Below are 22,232 nucleotides of genomic sequence, written 5' to 3' on the forward strand. Positions count from 1 at the left end.
ATTATTGAAGTTATTTTGCCAAACGAAGTGGAAAAATATTATCTAAATAATTTTATAAAATCATTTTGACTTGTAGAAAATACACATTTTACTCCGTTTGATATCCAAGGACTCTGGGTAATTAAAATAAATTACAGGAGGTCAAAAATTAGGTGTCAACACCCCTCGAGTTCCATCTCGACTATCCAACTAAGTCATAAATCAAGTTTCAGACCTAACAAACTGTCCAAACTTGCATACAGGCTCGTTAACCCCAGATGTTTACTTTGGTCAACCATTCTCATTTCTTAACTTAAGGATTTCCAAAAAAATACTATTTCTCTTTTGATACTCACCTGATTGCCTCGAGAATCGCTCAATCCATCCCTGCAAGTCAAAAACATTATAATAAAGCTAAGGGAAGAGTCACTTAGGGGAAAAAAGGATAAAAATATCAAAACGACATAGGGTCGTTGCATCTTCTTGTATTGTAGGAGGTGCCGCCATCTTTCAAGGTACTAGCCTTTGTAAAAAGGTATAGCTTGATACCACTTGTTAGGACCGCGCTACTCCCATGTGCTCTAAGAATCTAATTGTTAGAGCAAATTATGTAAGAAGATGATGCAGCGGAATATAAAATCAACACAAGAATTTCATGTGGAAAACTCCTTGCTCAAGAGAATAAAACCACGATCTATCTTCCTATAGGATTTACCAAATTTCTTTCACTAAAACAGGAGCCCTTATAATAGCTACAATAACCTAAGAACCTGTTCCCTGAGCAGTCTGCCTAAATCATAATCTAAATAATTTAACCAACAAATACCTATTACTCAATACTTGCAAAGGTAAATAGATGGAACCACAATAGAATGTAAACTACACAACCTAAAGAACTAAATTATAATTTCATGATAAGCCCAACTCTGTCGTCGTGTAGCTGGCTTTTCTAAGACTAAGTTTGATTGCTCTCACTTAAGCCTCTCATTGGAATGTTGTGATTTGTGGTTGTGATAAAGCTCTAGAGCTTGTTCGTGTTGTCTTTATACATAAGTAGTTGCCGCCTTGAATAGTTGAATCTAGCCAAGTTTTGGTTTCATCAATTATATCCGAAAATCAAACTTTATTTTACTTGGATCTTCCTCTCTTTCATTGTATGCGTGTCGCCTTCCTTTCCTACTTCAATGCTAATTTCCATGTTGATCAACTTATGGTATTTGTGATATTATTACCATAACTTAAAATCCAACTCTTTATCGAGTAGGACTCAGTCAATATTCTGTCTTCTCTAACGTCGGTCTAAAAAAACTTCTAGTCTGTAGTTGCGTAGTAAGGATCAGTTCTTTTGAGAAGTTCCTTTCCTAATATGACTGCTTCATTGAATCCTTTGGACATCTGCTTGGATGTCTGGTTCTTCAATTGAATCTTTCCTTATATCAACCTTGGTTGTCATTGGGTACATTTTTTTGTCAAATCATCAAAACTTCTATGTAAGCTCATGATCATTGAGCCATCATTTACTCAACAGAATCCTCCATACGGGTCACCCTGTTTTCCAAAGGTAAGCATAGGACTAGATGGTCTCACACTCTACTTTACGATGGTAGCATCAAAGTACATGGAAGTTGCCTCTACCTTATGATCATAGAAGTCATTCTCAGGAATATCACAACCTGTCAGGAATTTAAGTCAACAACTAGGATGGAACAACTTTTTCGACCCCCCATGCTTCACCTTGCCTATCTACTACGACACAATCTTTCCCAATTTAAATTTCATCTTTGTTAGAATAACATAAACCATGAAAACTCATAGATGATCAACATCAGTGTCGAAAGAAGCAGGTAGAATCCTACAGTTGATCACATTCAAAGTAATATTGGCCTCAATCTTGAAGTGTGAGTGCCTAGGCTTGTTATAATGGTTATCCTTGTCTCTCTTCCATATGGCCAAGACCTTAGGACACATAGAGTCTCATGTATGTCCTTATAGTCCGACCTCCTATGTAAATGCCAAAAGTACTTATGGGAGTGCTCGAGGAATTGCGTCATCTGATTGATAACAACTTGACAACTCGGTTATGACAGGCACCAAGTACTCTATAGGCAAACCATAAAACAATTTTAATCCATTATTCAAGTAATAAGAGGAAACATAAAGTGAGAACATTAAATAAGCCATAAATGTAGTTCATACTCTGAAATATGAATACAAAGTCTGAAAATGTCTCAATACAACTATCTCACAATATTAAAGGCAGAATAAAAGTAGGGATAGAATGGAGTCTGATGTTGTGGATCGGCCAGTAATCTCACCCCAAAATCTCTAACAAAAAACTCATGAAATCAAGCGAGTCTGCATGCTTCACCGGTACACAAATCTAAATCTGCACACAAAAAGATACAACAAGTGTATTATGGGTACGAGGATCATTATGTACTCAAAGAAGTATCATTGGCCGATCCTAATGAAGTAGTCGCAAAGGTTGGTCTTTGAAAACACCTTGCTTCTATACTTTAACAGATGTTGGTGTCAACAACTATATACTGTCAACAGATAACAAGGGAAATAACACTATAAATCTAGATGAAATCTCAAATTCAACCAAATAGAGCAGATAAACATCCTTAAATAACTTAGTTACAAAAAGATCCTCCAATTAGAGTCTAAAAAGTCTTAACTTTCCTTAAATCTGAAATAACAAGACTCACGAAATAGCCTTGCCCTTCCTGAGCACCTCTGAACACTCCCAATTTGTTCAAATATGAGTTCTACATGAGTATATGAATCTTTTGATAGCCGTATTAGCGTAAAACTAGCCTATCCAAAAGTCAACCCCGGGCCCCTATGGTCAAAACTAGAATTTTATTTCAAAATCATATTATCCATAGTCTAAAGATTAATTTTATCCAATTCCATCCGCAAATAGGGTCTCAAATCAAAATTTTATATTCTCATAAAGTCTAGGGCTGGAATCCCAATTTCATCAACTCATTCATGGAGAAAAATTCTCAGTAATCGAAAGGAATCACCAAAATGAGTTGATTGCCAAAAAAAATCAACAAATTTCGAAACCAATAGCTCCCAAAATTGAAATAGGAAATAATAAGTCAAATTGGGGATTTTAAGTTTGCCCAGGTCCCTTTCTATGCGATCGTGGAGTTATCAGCTTGCGATCGCGGGACCCCCACAAAATAAACCTCCGTGATCGCGGACACCACTGGCGTGATTGCGATGTATTGCTAGGTCCCCAACTTCTACGTAATCGCGGCACAGACCTTACAACCGCGATGACTCTTTCCCTTAACAACTCCTTATGATCGTAGGTCTCTCCATCACGATCGCAAAGACCAAAGACTGACACCAGAAACTAGGAAAAATCTGGTGCCTCAAGTTGTCCATTTAAATGCCTGAAATTCACTCGAACCCCTCGGAATACAAAACCAACTATGCAAGTCACATCGAGAAAAACCTACGAATCTGCTGGAACAAACATCGATCTGGGGTTTTCTAGGCACATCTTTTATCGTGGGCAACTCTAAATTTTCAATTTAACTAGTATGCAACTCAAGTGTCCGTATCACTGCTGAACCCCTCGAGATCTATCTAAACTACCCATCTAAGTCATAAATCACTCTCTGGACCTGTAGGAACTTTCAAACCTTGATTTTGAGTTTGTTTACCCCGAATGTTGACTTTGGTCGATTCTTATTTTATTTTTCCTTAAGAACTCTAGCTTGTGGTTGCCTTCTCTAATACTGGCTCGATTGCCTTGAGAATCATGTCACTCGTACCCGCAAGTCATAATTCACATTTTAAGTCTACGGGGAGTGCCATTTAGGGAAATAAGATCCTAGTAGCCAAAACAATCGGACAGGTCGTTACAATAGTACTTGTAGGCTTGTATATGCTTTTAGGAGGTTCACTCCTTCCTCTTTGTCTCTTGCTATGATCATTTCTATTTACTTGATCCTCCCTATATATCTCTAGTATTCTATCTTTGATTAGGAGGTTGCAGGTCATTAGAATCATTCTTGGTATTAGGACCTGGTTTTTGGATGTTCAAATTATTTTTTCTCCTCAGCCTCATTTTCTTCCAATCTCTTCCTTTCTAGAATTCTACATTGCACTACATAATGAGCCAGTTTTAATATTTTCATATTTGATTTTCTGCTCAAACTCCTTTGAAGGATAATTATCATCCTCGAAACCAACCCAAACACTATTAACTAGAGGTTAATTAAGATTATCTACTTCAACTCTCACCTTGGCCATACATGATCTCATCATATTCTTTGTTGCAACATCAAGTCCTAGCGGAGTTCCGACTTCCCAACAATTTTGTTTGGCATACTACCAATTGTGTATGTCAAAGGGTAAATCAGGTTAGAGAACTAGATGGGGACGATAAGGAGATTGTCTTCCGGTTTAAAATCCGGGGTTCACTTTTGTAGCCATAACTGAAAGCCCTCAATCCATATATTACCCTCTTGTAAAGAACCATATTGCAATCCTCATCGTTACTCATGAAAACATAGAGATAATCGTATACACCTATCTTCCCTGATCCTTTTAGGAGGTATTTTTCAGAACACTTTGACCTAATTATATCAAATTGGGGGCGGCTCTTGAGGAATCTTTCAACAATTGTTCTCCTACATTAATTTCTGCCATCACCACATAGTAATTACTTAAGCCTTGGAAATCACCGCCGACAGTCTATTATGGATAGTTCTTTGTGTATTTGGCGATTCTTGCTCTTGGGGATTGTGAGTCACAGAGGAGCATGGTGTTTCTTTTAACGCAGTAGCGGAGGATAAATTCTTTCCATCGAAAACCCCCATCTTCTGGATAGCCTTAGGTGAGGCTTCCTTCTGGTCAGGTAGGCGCGCCGGAGGGGAGTCGCTCGGTGACCCATAGGACCTGGTCAGATCTGTAGCGATAAAAAGAAAAGAAGCAATAACGGTAACTTTGAAAGGAGTAGCGTGAGATGAATAGTTTTTTATTCCTTAACCTAAATAATATACCGGAAAATAAATTAGAAAAGTACTTTAAAAGAAAAAATTATTATTGCAGTTATAATTGTATATACAATATAATTGGAGAAAAGCCAATGGAGCTTTATTGCCGTTGGTAACAATTACTGGTTAAATTGAGGAGTTTAAATATACATACGTGATCACCAATCCTTCCTCAAACAGACTTCAAAAGTAGAATTATATTTATATACAACTATCAGGCAAAATGACTCCTTTCTTAATTCCTTGAACGTTCTTGCAAAATGATTTTGCCTTTTTGTTCATATGAGTGAGCTGTATGTCTTGTATTTGGATTCCTTCGCATGGATTGCTCGGGCTGCAGTCAAATTTCATAGCTACTTGAGTAGTCGACGTCCCTTGTATATTTTTATATGTTACTTCACTAATCTTTACACCAGATGTCTGCAAAATAACCACAATAAATGAAATAACAATTTGGATTCATGATTATTTCCTCTGTATCAAACAATTTATCTACCGAGGAGCACAACAAATAATTAAATCGGACAACTACGAGTTAAACAAACTCTCAATCAACTCAATATCAACATATCAAAATATGCTCCGATATTGTTTCCAACTTTAGTTAATCAAGAGGAAAGCATACTAAAAATCATTCCTTTGATGATCAATACTTCTACGACTAGAAAACCGAATTCTAGCGAGTCGAGAATCTTACGTGAACATTTTGCAAATGTAATATGTTGAATGTAAAAACAATTGAGAATATGTTTCCTTTTTTTTAATTTTAATTTAAAAAGTGAAAACTGCAAACAGTTTGCTAAAAAAACTCAACCACCCACCCCCACGCGTTCCTTTTTTCCTTCTTCTAGTTCCAAGAGTTACCTGTCCTGGACAATCTTCGTTGTTGGGGCAATAATTTTGATCAATGATGATTGGATTGTCAACGTACTTCATGACTATGTTACGATAATTAATGTTGTTGACAAAACCGGTGCTGGGTCTTGCCCAAGATTTTATTCTTAATCCATTATCAGATCCTGTGAATATAGAGTAAGTCAATGTCACATTCTGAACTCCATCTTCTTCATAATTCCTTCCAAGACTTCCAATACTGCAAGACAAAGACTAAATGTCAAATAAAAGGATTACATTGATCGAAATATGAGCGACATTTCTTGTCCCTTGTTTGAACAAGTGAAGGTTAGTAGTCACACCGTCGTTCAATTATTACTACTTTTTCTCACACATTTTAATTTATTGTTGAGTATGGAAGATTTTGATTTTGGTTAGTCCTTGTAGTTTATGAAAATTTTATTTTATTTTAAATATTGAATCAATATCCAAAGTAGAATTGAATTTAAATTATTTGATCCTAGTATATTCCTAAGATATGTTGTGCTACTCTCTAGTTTAAAGATGAAGCAAAATTTGATCAAATTTTCAAAGACACCAACTTTAAGGAGGGGGGGGGGGGGGGTGGAAAGCCCCATCCGTTCTTCTCCTTCAAAACCTTAGGGGCTAGGGCTATACAAAGGAATCGTATAAACGTCAATACATAAAATCTCTCTGTACGTACCAAAGGAGATTGGAACATATATACGTAGACATAATTAAGTCACTAAAAGTGTGGTGTCTTTATGTCGAATTTCATATCTCATCTAAAACTTAAGCTATTAGAGAGAGCCCACTTTTTATTTTCTTAATTATGTCTTCAACACTCTAAAAACTTAGGTTTTAAAAAGTGGAACGGACACACAATTCAACACGATAACAAAGTAGGCAGAGATCCTTGGTCGAGTCTCATTGCTGCCCATTTAACAAAATCACGTGCTTGGTCCACATGAAAAGAACCGGCCCTCAGTGTGTGTCGTACACAAAATTATGTAAATAAATGGGATGGTCATACAGTTAAAGTGTATATATATTGTCATGATAGTATAACACGAATGGCTTACCTAACACCATGTCCAGGTCCACATAAAATTTTCTCCATCCAAAGGTTTCTTGTGCCAGGACCAATAGATATACAGTCATCTCCAGTTTTGATTCTACAACCAGTGATAGTAACACCGGTTGATGATTGAACATGTATGCCATCTGTGTTTGGGCTCTGGTCTGGGGCTATCATTCTTACATTTCGAACCATCACGTTGTTGCAGCTATTGATCACAAGGTGTGTTACCTGGCTGTTGATTGATAGTAAGCCACTTATCTCAACATCATTAGCCCAATTGAAGGTTATCGACTGCAATTGTCACATAAAGGAATTAGGATACTATAATATTTCACGTAGTTATATGTTGTTGTTTTCACATGGTAATTTTGATATATTAAAATGGATTGAGATATTTATTCTATACATGGATAGGTAGAACGGAATGGAGAGAGCATAAATATGTATAATTTCCCAATATGGTTATGTGCATGTGTTTTTATGTCTATTTCAGATGGTGTCAAATAAAATGGTTAGGAACGCAGGATAATAAAACTAGTAGAGAATTTTTTTAATGAAAAAACCTTATGAAGGTTTTGTTTAATCTTTCTTTCTTCTACCATTCCCACGCCTAAAACTCCCAGTCAAACAAAAAAGAATGATTTTCTCATAAATGGAAGATTATCCTCAACGAAGAAAATGTTACCGCTGTAATAGTTTAAGATTTAGACCTTCAAAAGAAGTTGGCCATGTTTCAATTTTAGTGAGACACACATTTCTCTTTGTGAAAATTACTTAATCTTAGCATCCTTATTTTATTTTAGTGACGTTACTTGTTGGGATGTTCACCGTCACTCATCTAAAATTAAAAAAAATATATGTGGAACTCTCATCACTACTCATTTAAAAGGACATTTTTGATACTTCGCATATATTTAGTTTATTCTTCTTTATTCAGCGTCATTATATAAATTGGAAAGGAAGGAGTATTCATTAGTGCATGAGCTATTAAGAAACATACCCTAGCTCCAACTGGGCAATTCTTGCCTGACTTCCGGCATTCCCAAAAAGCAGCTCCTTTAGCATCAAGATTTCCACCAATGACCGAAATCCCGTTAACCTTAATGAACACTAGCCAGTAGCCTGAGTTGCCAATTTCCCAATAATCCAATGGTGCCACAAGTGTTCCATCAATCTTTACAGTAATTCTATTTTTACATGGCCCCCTAAATGTTGCTGATTTTATTAGATAACGCCCCCGAGGAACGTAAATGGTTGCCGGTTCCACTGAGCTGCATGCAGCTCCCCATGCCTTTAGAAATGGCACAGTTGCATCAGTTTGGCCATTTGGTTTTGCACCAAAGCTTAGCACATTGTAAGTTGTTGCTGCATTTGATAATTCCATGAATAAAAATACAGAAGAGAAGAGGACAATAATGCAAGATATTATCAGCTTAGCCATGTTGAGGAAAAATAGATTTTCGTGTGGCAATAGAAATGAAAGTTGATACTTTGATGTTGGAAAAAACGGATAACTAATCATAGTATTTATAGTGTTAGAAAAGTGAGGTGTTTGAGATGTCTTTCTTGAATTTATTGCCAGTAATTGAGGCAATGATCGGAGAAATGCATGAATGAAATCTAAAAGTGTAAGTCGTACGTCGATATAATACTATGATATGTACGTACGGCAGCCACGTTACAAGTTATTTGGTATTTGTTTTGGTAGATAAGCATGGTTTCTTCAAACTTTTCCTTCAAGAAATTATGTGCATGAAAACTAATTATTAAGGTATCTGATGGGCGCAATAAATAAATACTCGGTCAAATGGTAGGACTTTGTGTACAATGTTTAAGTACGGCTTTTAATTGACGGCTTTAATTATGAAAGCGGAAACACTTAAAACCCCAAATAAGAAAAGGAAAAAAAAAAAAAAAACCAACGAACAAAGAAAGGGAATATTAACAAGATTGTGTTAGGAATATGTAACTCATGCAAATAAATCTGTGGTTATGAATGTGTCACCAAAAAGAGAGCCCGGTACACTAAGCTTCTGCGTGTGGTCCTAAAAGGGTTTGAATTACGTTGGGTCTTATGTTTGCAACCTAACCTTACATTTTGGCAAGGTTGTTTCCACGAACTTGAATCCATGATATCCTGGTTATATGGTGACAATTTCTTGTTGCGTCAAGACTCCCTTCGAATATGTCACTCATGCAAATAAATTAATAGTTTGAAATATGGTGCAGGAAAATGCTTTCCGGGAAAAACGTTTTTTTATTAGGTGATAATGATGTGTTTGCCCGATGATCAAGCTAAGTAGCCATAACTTGAAAACTAGGAAATCAAGCTTTGTTTGAAGCAAAGTTGTCAATTCTATCTTGCGTATAGTGTCTTTTTCCTCAAAACCCCTTTCTATTTGCTGCTAGCTGATTTTATATTTTAACAATTAATCCGGGTATTGCTACTTAATTATACGCGGAGAAGGCATAACGGAATTGGTGGTGTAAAGACGACTTTAAAGAAAGCTAAGACTTTAAATTTAATTAAGAAAAAAACCGTTAAGTTGATTTCTTTTCTTTTTGTTTTGTAACGATGGTGTACGAACTATCTTGTACTTATCTTGAGAATACTTGATTATCTGCTAGCTCCCACCATTGAAGATATCTGATAATTCTACTCACCAAGATTTCAGCAATATTTTTTATAGAAAACATCCACAATAAAGTTAGTATTTAAGTCGTACCAGATCTTTTATTCTAGTGCCCGAATCAACGTTGCACTTATAAGTCCTATTCTGACACAAGTAGTTCCGAATGTGTTGTAAACCACCCAAGGCGCTACAAACCTATCTTAGAGATCTGGTGACCCCCAAGAACAGCTATTAATAGTTCTTAAATCATAAAACTCAAATAAAAATCTTTCTTTGGAATCCTCATTAAATAGTTCAACAATAAACATTCCTTGCTCCAACAGTTTGAAATCAAATCAACTTTTGCATCAAAGAGAATCTTTCATTTATATGTAAAAGAATTCAACGATTTAAAAGCAATATGACACTGATAAAAACATGTAAATATATGGAATGCAGACTTAGGAAATAATTTATCTAAACTTTGTAATGAAACACAATTGGAGCACTTTATTTGATTCAATGGAAAATATGAGTCCGCGCTCTCAAATCAAAACTTATACTAACATTATAAACACCTTAATAAAAAATACATGACATGGATTTTATGAGAAGACAATTTTAATAAAAGAATTGTCACGACTCATCTCGATTTCTTATTTTGGAATATAACCGTCGCTCCACTTTGAGCTATTCACTTCACCAAACAATTTCTACATGCCAATCCAATAATTAATTCTATAGTTCCATTATTTTTTATCAACATGGAATCCTATGTTTGATTCTTCTTAATTTCTAGTGTTCAAAGTCATTCCAGATATTCGTGGTGATTTCTACAATTGAATATCATCAATGATATTTCTGAAAGCGGGCTGCGAAGTTTGCCTCAATTAGAAAACTTTAACTTTGGAGATAAAATCTTGTTCTTGAATTCTTGTTGGTGATCGATCTAGTGATTTTAAGATAAAATATCGTTAGGATCCATTTTAGGTAGCAGTAATCTAGCTAACTTGAATCGTGTTAATAAATCACCTTGAATGTTGGGGGAAGGATCTAGGTTATTCTTGGGGTTGAGACAGATGCCTTGTAACTTGATGATGAAATTAATCTATCTTCACATCTCTTTTTTTAAGTTTCATCCCTTTGTTCGCTAGCTTCGGTGCCTAGTACGCTCCTTCAAACATTATGCCTAGCTGCTATCTATTGGTACCTAACATGGCCCCTATGCTTCTAGCTTGTGGTGCTTCTTTTGGTGCCTAGCATGCTCCCTCGCGCGCCCAATGCCTACTTTGTGTTACGACCCAACCGAAGGGTCATGACGGACACCCAGATCTAACCTACCGAGCACCACAGGACATACATGCATTACATAGTCATACCTGAGTGTGGGCCATGAGGGTCGTCACGAGGCAACCTGCTAACTAATAGATATCATAAGCTAAAAGGGGCACAAGCCCAAGAGATATAAATACATGCGTAATCAAGATGAACCCAAGCATACAAGCTGTAAAGGCTATAAAAGATGATGATACAACAAAATATAGACCGAGAAGGCCATAGAACATCTAACTGTGCATATCTGTCTACGAGCCTCTACTAGAGTGCAAAACATAATAAGGACGGGACAGGACCCCGCCATACCCAAATGTACACAAAAGAATCATACCAAGCTAGACTGCAACTCCGGAACAAGTGGAGTGCTCCAGTACAAGTGCTGAGAAGGCAGCCTAATGGTGTGAATCGACTCCCTGTCTACCTGCGGGCATGTACGCAGCGCCTACAAATAAAAGGACGTCAGTATGAATAATGTACTGAGTATGTGAGGAATGAAGAACAACATAATAAAGACATGAAGGTAACATGAGATAAAAGAGAGTCAACATGTACACACACGAGTGCCTACGAGAGCGGATGACATGCATGCTTTCTTTAAAAAAAAAAAACATTTTCATACATATGTATATATATATATATATATATATATATATATTCCACACTATGGGGCTGTATCATCACCATTCGACCACTCTTGGGGCCATCATCATTATACTGTACCCAACTGTAGTGGTGTGCACAATAGGTGCGATACCAGTGACTATAGCCCTACTCGATGTCATATATATATATATATATATATATATATATATATATATATATATATATATATATATATATATATATATTAAAGCATGCATGAGAGCACAAAGAAGTGTTACGGCTCTATCGGAGTGACGTAAGATCGGTATACCTCCGATTACCATTATGGAACTAACATCGTCGACATATCTCACCTTGAGGGATCAATAACCATAAGATGATATCAACAACCATAAGACAAGATCAATAACCATGAGACAAGATCAATAACATCATAAGACAAGATCAATAACATCATAAGGAGATCAAGAACATAAGCTCCTAATGTTTCTAAGAGTGGAGTCATTATGGATATCATTCGTATATGTTTTTATCAATATGATCATGCCAAAGGAAAGAAAGGGACCACCTTAACATACCTCGTCATCTACTTAACCACTCAATGTCTATCTTCTTGAGCTTGCAAATCTATATTCAAGGTAATTCACACTAAGATTAAGTCGCTAAAATACCTATAAGGTATTTCACCGTATTAATGGAGTATTGGAGACGTCCTGTGAAGTTTTGAAAGGTACAAGCCATGGGAAATACGTAACAATGAAGTAAAGGATGAATTATGATCTCGTAAGTCGTAACCCAGAAGGATAACCTTGGAACCAAAGGACATGACCCTTATCAAGTATAATTAATGATGAATATCATGTATGGAAAGTTTCGGAATATTCCAGGATCAAACAAATCGAAGAAAATAAGTTTGTCGAAAATTTGAAAAAAATTTGGATAGAATTTTGGGTCAACATCAAAGAGGTATATCTCCTAGTACATCAAGAGTTTTGAGGTGTTTCAAGAGCCTAAAATGAAGTTCGTCAAGTTTAGTTTCCAACGCAACAAACCATTCGTCAATACGACATCGGAGTAGAGAGTTATGGGCATTTTAAAATGGACTTCAAGAAGCTCGCGAACCTACGCGGAAATTCTAGAAGCCAGTTAAAAAGGACCACCAATTTCGGCCCATCAGCCCAAACCCAATTCGACTACTATATATACCCTCTTAAGTCATCTAAATCACCTCATTTTTCACCATTTCTCATCTCCACACTTCTTTAAAAGATTCCACAACATTCATCCAACATTCTTCCACCAAGATATAGCAAATTTAGGAGTTCCTACATCAAATTAAGCTCGGGTTTGTAAAATTAAAAATGAATCTTGACGAATCAAAGAAGGGCCACGACTTTGGGGCTCATATTTTCACAAAAAAACGAACCATCTAGACCGTATGAGCTCTCTCCAACACTCAAAACCATTCCAAATCAAATCAAGAGAAGATCAAGCCATAAAATCCTTAACTAGTTCATGGAAGGAGCTTGTTCGTACTTCTAATTGAAGTTGTGGTGGATAAGCTTTAGGGTGAATTGTGTGAGGTGAAGTTCTTCAAGTTATAAGGTATGTTTTTCATCTTGAGTTTGATATTAAGTCGTTTCTTTTCAGGATTTTAATGGTTTAAAGTAAGGGAAAACATGGCATAAAGGTAGTATATAGATATGTTGATGTTGTTGGCTTATGGATTGATTTTCGAAGGATGTTTCAGACGGATTTGTATACGTTTGTCATGTATTATCTTGATTACGTTATGGTTAATGTTGTTAATGATGTTTGGGAGTTGTTTTGGAATTTGGAGGAAGTAAATAATACAGGGGAGATGCTGCCTGAATTTCGGCAAATTCTAAGAGGATTTAATTTGAAGGCTTAAGACAAGCATGTGACGATAAGCCTAATAATAGTATGAATTCTTTTGAATGTAGATTTCGGGCTTGGGAGGATAAGAGTTAAGTAGTTAAAGTTAAGGCGACTGAAAAGGTATGTTAAGGTTGTTCCTTCTTTTCTTGGCATGATTCCATATATGGTGAGAATGTAATGAACCTTATGACGAGAGATTTATCAAAGTAGAGCTTGTCATATTATTGCACAGTTTTCGAGTGTTATGTTGTTCATTCCGAGGGGCCATATTCCTTCCCTACATCCTTGAGTTTATAGAGAGACAGAAGAGACATGTTACCGTATCAGTGTTTTTCAGCATATGCATGATATACATATATATTTTTCTTTAGCCTGGCCACTTGGTCACATTTTATTTAGCCTGGCAACTTGGTTAGTGAGACAGATTGCCTGACCTACAGGTCAGTGAGACAGATTGCCTGGCCTACGGGCCAGTGACAAAGATCGCCTGGCCTACGGGTCAGTGAGACAACGCACGCCGATGGGTCAGTGAGACAGATTGCCTGGCCAACGGGCTAGTGAGAATTTTTAGTTGCCTAGACACTTGGTCAGTGAGATATACAATAGTATTATATTGCATTTCATATGAGACAGGTCAGGTGAGATTTTAAGGGCATCCTATGGCCTCCAGATTGTACTATTTTCAGTTCAGTTTCCGTTATTCCATTGTCTTACATACTCAGTACATTGTTTCGTACTAACGTCCCTTTTTCTTGGGGGCACTGTGCTCATGCCCGCAGGTTCCGGTAGCCATACAGACGATCCAGCTCAGTAGGTCTTCCACTCAGCTGCAATCAGGGGCTCCACTTGGTTCGGAGCTGCAGTCCCTTTTTGTATGCTATTTTGACATATATATATATATATATGGGTATGACGGGGCCTTGGCCAAATCCATTCTACAGCTCGTGTTCCCTAGAGGTCTGTAAACAGTTGCATGCAGTTAGGATGTTATGTATCCTTGTTGGCTCTCATTTGTGTTGTACAACATACATAGCAGCCTCGTCGCCTTGCTCAGTTGTGCATATATATTTTGGATGTGTGTGTGCCCAGTTCAGATGAGATAGTCAGCATTTATATATATATATATATATATATATATATATTACGGCCTCGCCGACTTGTTGGTATTGTCTGTGTGCAGGTAGGCCTTATCAGAGTTTCAGATTTAGAGTGGTTCGCTCGGGCCTAGTTTGGCACCGAGTGCCGGTCACGCCGCTCTAGATTTGGGGCGTGACAAACTTGGTATCAGAGCAGTTCTGTCCTAGGGTTGTCTACAGACCGTGTCCAGTAGAGTCTTGTTTATGGGTGTGAAGCGCGCCACACTTATAAACAAGAGGCTGCAGGGCATTTAGGAACCATTGACCCTTCCTTCTCATCTTAGATCGTGCCGTAGAGCTAAATTATAGGATGTGATGTCCCCGATTCTAACCCTAAATGTTTTGAATGTGGATAAGCAGTTGATTATGCTGCTAGGAGGTAATTGATGCGAATTGAAGTTGATACTCCAAAAGATATGTTTCCGGCCTTACTGATATTGATAGACTTTGATATAAGAACTTGAGCTAGATATTACGGGTAATTGTAATTGCTCTGTGAGGCATTGTATGTGTTTCCTAGGCCGTGTGTAGAAATGAGGCAGTAAGAAGTATTGAGGAAACTCTGCTGAAATTTTTACAAATTAAATTGTTTGAATATCTATGCTATAAAGAAAGAATGAAGGGAAAATGTGACAATTGGATGTTTGGTAAGTTATGATTGAATGAACAATTATGAGACGCTTTTAAGGGAAGAACCCTGGAGGGGAAAAATGATTAGTAATTAAAGGAACTGGAATGAGTTGCATTCGAGATTTCAGAGAATTGAGACTCATTGAAGATATAGGGAAAGTTGACACTAAGAATTTAAATGCACTATTACGATTTATAGATTGGTGAGTAAGAGATAGCGAAAAGATACTGATATGGGAAAGGAAGTTAACGAGTAGGGGAAAGTTTTACTCTAGAAGTTTATATATATACATAAGATCAGGATGGGTTGATGACAGGCACACAGATTCGTTTTATCGGACTTTCCTATATGATGTGAGTTTACATTGGGATTCAGAAGTCACCAGTCATTCGACTTCAAGGGGATTCTGAGTATTTGATAGTTGGTAGTATTCTGAGAATCATTATGGCCGAGTTACTTCGGGTATTAGTGATGACCTTGAACTCAAGAATGAGAAATGGTTAGGTAAGTTGGATTGCAATTATGATTGTCTTCTGGATTGTTTATATAAATTCTAAATGTGATGTTGCTTGGCTGACGAAGGAAGTAAAGATTGTATCAACCTTAGGAATATGTGGTGTATTTCTAGCTAATCCTTATAAGAAGGATTCACCTAAATCTTTTCAGACGAGTGTTGTAAAGGCTATTTGACGATAGAGAAATTAGGTGCGATGTTGGTTTATGTGTAAGGAGAGAAGAGAGTAGGTGTACAAGTGAAGATAAAATATCACAAGGATCGATTCGGTTGCTACAAGAAAGTAAAGGATGCGAGGGCGATCATCTTAGACAAAGAGACAGGGTACAAGTATGAGTAAAGATTTTTAAGTAAAGTTATATCGCCAGGATTTACAATTAGGACGTAGAAAGATATGATAGGAAGACCTACAAGTCTAGACATGCGAAAAAAAAAGAATATGAGAAACCAGAATAGCGCGAGGGAAATTAGGAGCATATGAGCTTTGTAATTAGAATTTCAAAATGATCGCGAGGTCTGGCTAGCTCGGCAAAAAGAGAGGGGAGATATGTTAAAGCCACAGATAAAGGACAAAAATCAAATGGCAACGAGATATCTGGCAAGAAAAGGTATTGAAAACCGATAAAAAATAAGTCATGAGCGGCTACATCGAGTATTATGTATACCCTTATGATTGATTTTACGACATGTTAAAAGTATTGATTGTGCTGTATGTCAAAATTGAGGTAGCAAGTGCTACAAAGAGAATTAGGATTGGGTTTTCTCAGGAATTGAAGTCAGATAGTGGTAACGCGACCTAATATATAAGCACGAGCATTAGGAAAAAGAAGGTTATGATATCATGAAGGAGAGAGAAACTTGGATAGGGAAAACGTATACCCATCGAGGATCAGGTAATATTTTTTAGGAAAAGGGTAGGATGAAAACAGAAAAGCAGACAATAGGATCAAATTTAAATAAATCAGCGGGAGATAGGGTAAAGTTGTACGTGACAAAAGATGAACGTGAGGACCTCGGAACCAACCTATACGTCTTTATAACCAGAACCAAGAAGGTTCTAAATAATGGACAAAGGTTAATCCTTGAGAAGAAATAAACAGGTCTTATGAGAGCGACGAGGAAATTTTAAACTCCTGAGATTTAACCAGGAGAATGGATGTGAACCCATGATTGGTACGCCTATTTAAGGGGAGAAAGTACCCCAAGAAGAGATTTTCAGCATCAAAAGGGATTCACACTCGTAACGAAACACTCCAAAGTCTCCTAACCTAAGAGTAAAGAATGACTAATGGAAACAGGCGTTTTACAAGTAAAAGAAAACAAAAGTAACTATGAGGACTAAAGGAAGGAGGAGGTGTCAACGAAATGGTTAAAGGGAATTATGTGGCTGCCGACAACAAGGAGAAGGTTAATGAGTTAGTAGGCTTGCCCAAAGGAAAATAAATTGAAATTGTAAGACAATGGTTGTGTGAAAGATGCAAAGATCCGATCATGAAGAAAATCGAGAAAATTCGAGGCATATATATGTGTACAAGTTGTAGTATCATAAAGGAAGATGAAGACTCGATGAAAGAAGAAAGGAAAGGGTGTACTTTGTGAGGATTTCATGATAAGAACAAGACCGACAGAACACTAGAAGGACCATGATGCCTGGCTGTGATGCAAACAAGTAATTAAGAAGAATTATGGGACAAAATGAGCTAAGCTAATTAGAGGACGAGTCATGGGAATGTATGGTGTGGAGTATGAATTTTTAATGGTATAGTATAGACATAAATCAGAATTGGGAACCTAGAGCAAGGAGAATTTCAAGGATATTAAGAAGATAGTAGGCTAAAGGACCGTGGTATAGTCGGACACTCAATAAGGGGCCTAATGAATTCCGATGTCCCCATTAATTCATTAGCCTTGGGGACTGTTAGTTCTGAAAGGAAGAGGTGATCAATAAAGAAAGCATCTGAATTATATCTGATATTTGTAAACATTTGACTTAGTACAAGAATCCAGTTAGCAAAAAGGAAATAAGTTAAACCATTCGATGAAAAGAATTCCGGCATTATATGGAATAGAGGAGTTGAAGGATCGCTAAGGTCGGCCAGATAACTATCAAAGACGGTTAATACTCGAAGGTTACCAGTATATGAGAACATCCTTTAAAAGGAAGGGGGAGGGGCGGGGGGAACAAATTCAATTCTAAGATGAACTACAATATTCCCAAGCTCAAAAGAGGGAAATATACTGGATTGCAGGAGCCAAAATTCGAGATGAACTGATATGTCAAGAATGTGTTAAAGAAAAGTGAGAATGGATTAAATGCAAGTATATGATGAGACAAATATGGAAAGGAGAATAAATTTCACCAATACGTTGTATTCCGGACTATGGCTCGAATCACTCGCGCCGAAGAAATTTTAGGTACATTTAGATATGCAGTAAAGTACTCCAAGGGGTAACAGAAGAAGTAAGAAAGCTGCATGTGACCAGGGATAAGTATAAGGGAGAATTGGGACTACTCAAAAGAACTTTAGCACTAGAAGAGATGAAACCTTTAAAATAGGAATATTTATAGGAAGTTCAATAATCTTCAACGGAAAGGAAGATAGCGTGCCTATGGATAAGGGACAGCATTACTGCCTGAGATTAAGGACTACCTCGTAAGTCATGAAATTCCAAGTCACTGGTTATATCAATTGTGAGAGTGTAGGACATAGAACCATATAAACAACCACCATGATGAAATGACCAATAGAATGGTGCAAGGACGACGATACAGAGCCGAAGAAGAATGGAGGTTAGTTTAAGTCTCAATTAGTCACCGGTATAAGAGAGCTAAGGACTTAAGGAGGGAAGCATACTCGTATTAAAAGGAAATTATGATTATGTAGGATTTTTATCGTAGTTCCATGTTCATGAGTTTATTTTGTAATTATGTTAAAATTGAGAAGAGGAAATTGAAGGAAAAGTTCAAATATGAAAATGATGATATTGTAAGGAATTAAAGAGTCCGACAAAGGAATTAAAAGAAGATGATATGGTATGTATATAGGGTCAACTAGTACAAAAGGAATAATCTAAAATAGCACCAGAGAGGCTAGCAAGGAAATGTGCCATATCTGAACAAGAGAGTTTGTCTACTAGTAGAGAAATAAGAAGCAAGGCAAAAGAGTACAACAATTAAGAGTACTCACAGATCGGCGGGGAACCGTAGCTATTATGAGTTAACACCACCTTAATGGCAATAGGTCCCAGGACGGTAACTAGATATCAGTTGACCAGTGGGTACATACATAAGAATATGAGGATATAGAACGAATGAATGAGTTCGACAAAGAATTGGGAGAATATGAAGGAAAAAGGCGATGAGCCCATAGTATAAGAGCATGGGAATCAGGAACTAAAGGAGGACAACCAATTCAAGAAATTAATGATAGCATCGTAAGCCCGCAATTGGGGGAAGGATGTTACACCTTTCACTTTTCAAAGCATGAGCACGCCACGTATTTCACCGTATTAATGGAGTATCGGAGATGTCCTGTGACGTTTTGAAAGGTACAAGCCATGGGAAGTAAGTAACAATAAAGTAAAGGATGAATTATGATCTCGTAAGTCGTAACCGGGAAGGACAACCTTGGACCCAAAGGATATGACCTTTATCAAGTATAATTAATGATGAATATCATGTATAGAAAGTTTCGAAAGATTCCGGGATCAAGAAAATCGAAGAAAATAAGTTTGTCGAAAATTTCAAAAAAATTTGGCAGAATTTTGGATCAACTTCAGAGAGGTATATCTCCTGGTATATCAGGAGTTTTGAGGCGTTTCAAGAGCCTAAAATGAAGTTTGTCAAGTGTAGTTTCCAATAAAACAAACCGTTCGTCAATACGCCATCGGAATAGGGAGTAATAGGCATTTTAAAATGGACTGCTAGAAGCTCGAGAACCTACACGAAAATTCTAGAAGCCGCTTAAAAAGGCCCACAAATTTCGGCCCATCAGCCCAAACCTAATTCGACTACTATATATACCCTCTTAAGTCATCTAAATCACCTCATTTTTCACCATTTCTCATCTCCACACTTCTCTAGAAGCTGGCACAACATTCATCCAACATTCTACATTCATCCAACATTCTTACACCAAGATATAGCAAATTTAGGAGTTCCTACATCAAATTAAGCTCAGGTTTATAAAATTAAAAACGAATCTTGATGAATCAAAGAAGGGCCACGACTTTAGGGCTCATATGGTCACAAAAACCGAACCTTCTAGACCATATGAGCTCTCCCCAACACTCCAAACCATTCCAAATCAAATCAAGAGAAGATCAAGCCATTAAATCCTTAACTAGTTCATGGAAGAAGCTTGTTCGTACTTCTAATTGAAGTTGTGGTGGACAAGCTTTATGGTGAATTGTGTGAGGTGATGTTCTCCAAGTTATAAGGTATGTTTTTCATCTTGAGTTTGATATTAAGTCGTTTGTTTTGAGGATTTTAATGGTTTAAAGTTAGGGCAAACATGGCATAAAGGTTGTAGATAGAAATGTTGATGTTGTTGGCTTATGGATTGATTTTCAAAGGAAGTTTCGGACGGATTTATATACGTTTGTCATGTAGTATCTTGATTACGTTATGGTTGATGTTGTTAATGATGTTTGGGAGTTATTTTGGAATTCGGAGGAAGTAAATAATATAGGGGAGATGTTGCTCAAATTTCGACAGATTCTAAGAGGATTTAATTTGAAGGCTTAAGAAAAGCATGTGACGATAAGCCTAATAATAGTATGAATTATTTTGAATGTAGATTTACGAGCTTGGGAGGATAAGCGTTAAGTAGTTAAAGTTAAGGCAACTGAAAATGTATGTTAAGGCTGTTCCTTTTTTTCTTTGCATGATTCCATACATGGTGAGAATGTAATGAACCTTATGACTAGAGATTTGTCAAAGTAGAGCTTGTCATATTATTGCATAGTTTCCGAGTGTTATGTTGTTCTTTCCGAGGGGTCATATTCCCTCCCTACGTCTTGAGTTTATAGAGAGACAGAAGAGACATGTTACAGTATCAGTGTTTTTCAGCATATGCATGATATACTGCATGATATACATATATATTTTTCTTTAGCCTGGCCACTTGGTCAGTGAGACATTTTCTTTAGCCTGGCTACTTGGTCAGTGAGATAGACTGCCTGGCCTACGGGTCAGTAAGACAAAATGCCTGACTGACGTGTCAGTGAGACAGATTGCCTGGCCGACGGGTCTGTGAGAATTTTCAGTTGCCTGGCCACTTGGTCAGTGAGATATATAATAGTATTATATTGCATTTCATATGAGACAAGTCAGGTGAGATTTTCAGGGCATTCTTTGGCCTCCAGAATGTACTATTTTCAGTTCAGTTTCAATTATTCCAATACCTTATATACTCAGTACATTGTTTCATACTAACGTCCCTTTTGCTTAGGGGCGTTGTGTTCATGTTCGCAGGTTCAGGTAGCCGTGACGGACGATCCGGCCCTCGGTAGGTCTTCCACTCGGTACAAAACGGGGGGGGGGGATCTACTTGGTTCGGAGTCGGGCCGGTCCTTTTTGGTATGCTATTTTATATATATATATATATATATATATATATATATATATATATATATATATATATATATATATATATATATATATATGGGTATGAACGGGGCCTTGTCCTGTCCTTTCTACAGCTCATGTTCCCTAGAAGTCTATAAACAGTTGTATGTAGTTGGGATGTCATGTAGCCTTGTCGGCTCTCATTTGTGTTATATAACATACATAGTAGCCTCGTCGTCTTGCTCAGTTGTGCATATATATTTTGGGTGTGTGTGTGCCCAGTTTAGAAGAGATAGTCAGTATTTGTATATATATATATATATATATATATATATATATATTATTCAGATTACGGCCTCGCTGGCTTGTTGGTGTTGTCTGTGTGCAGGTAGGCCTTATCAGAGTTTCAGATTTAGAGTGGTTTGCTCGGGTCTAGTTTGGCGCCGAGTGTCAGTCATGCCGCTCCAGATTTGGGGCGTGACAGTACTGCAGCAGCACAACTGCAGTAATGAAATGTCGCTTTCACAAACTAATTTAAGGAACCAGATATGTCTTTAGAGGGGCCAGATGGGATCAGGTATTCTAGCTATTTTACGGGTCAACTACCAATTGTAAAGCTGCTGACACTATATCGACTTATCACGACCCAATTTGGCTAAGTCGTTCGGGCACTTACCTGTCCCACTTCGGTAAGCGAACCCTCAACCCAACAAAAGTAAAGACATAAATAAATAAATCAATTTAAGCGGAGGAAAACAATCACGTAAGCCTTATGATATTATAATCGAAATAGCGCGGAAATAAAGACATACACCCAGGGTCTGCTCTAATCCATACAAGAGCATATAAAAGAAAATATACAAGTCTGGACTATAATGATACATCAATCTGTCTATGTATCATAAATGAAAAGTAAGACATAATAAGAGGAGTCTTCATGGCAATGAACGTCTCGTGCTCACCCTAGAAAATCAAAGCGGCACTAATGGCGACTATC

The 22,232-nt window shown here is 37.1% G+C and overlaps 1 protein-coding gene across 1 annotated transcript; it reads right to left on the minus strand.

Moving 5' to 3' along the window:
* Positions 1–5,029: 5,029 nt before the first annotated feature.
* On the minus strand, positions 5,030–8,429 carry LOC132029448 (polygalacturonase-like). The gene is made up of 4 exons (XM_059418714.1): positions 7,937–8,429; positions 6,938–7,227; positions 5,865–6,093; positions 5,030–5,420 (listed from the first exon to the last, which is right to left on the minus strand). Exons 1-4 carry the CDS (start codon positions 8,375–8,377, stop codon positions 5,202–5,204), a joined length of 1,179 nt encoding a protein of 392 aa, XP_059274697.1. The 5' UTR covers positions 8,378–8,429; the 3' UTR covers positions 5,030–5,201.
* Positions 8,430–22,232: the final 13,803 nt, after the last annotated feature.

The sequence above is a fragment of the Lycium ferocissimum genome, chromosome 9 (assembly GCF_029784015.1).
Source record: "Lycium ferocissimum isolate CSIRO_LF1 chromosome 9, AGI_CSIRO_Lferr_CH_V1, whole genome shotgun sequence".
Classification (NCBI taxonomy): domain Eukaryota; kingdom Viridiplantae; phylum Streptophyta; class Magnoliopsida; order Solanales; family Solanaceae; genus Lycium; species Lycium ferocissimum.

Excerpts from the sequence above, each read along its gene's own strand:
- LOC132029448 (XM_059418714.1), bottom strand. The coding sequence starts at position 8,377 with ATGGCTAAGCTGATAATATCTTGCATTATTGTCCTCTTCTCTTCTGTA. Across the intron at positions 7,228-7,936 it reads ATTGCCCAGTTGGAGCTAGG|TCGATAACCTTCAATTGGGC; the intron begins GTATGTTTCTTA and ends TGACAATTGCAG. Across the intron at positions 6,094-6,937 it reads GGACCTGGACATGGTGTTAG|TATTGGAAGTCTTGGAAGGA; the intron begins GTAAGCCATTCG and ends TTTGTCTTGCAG.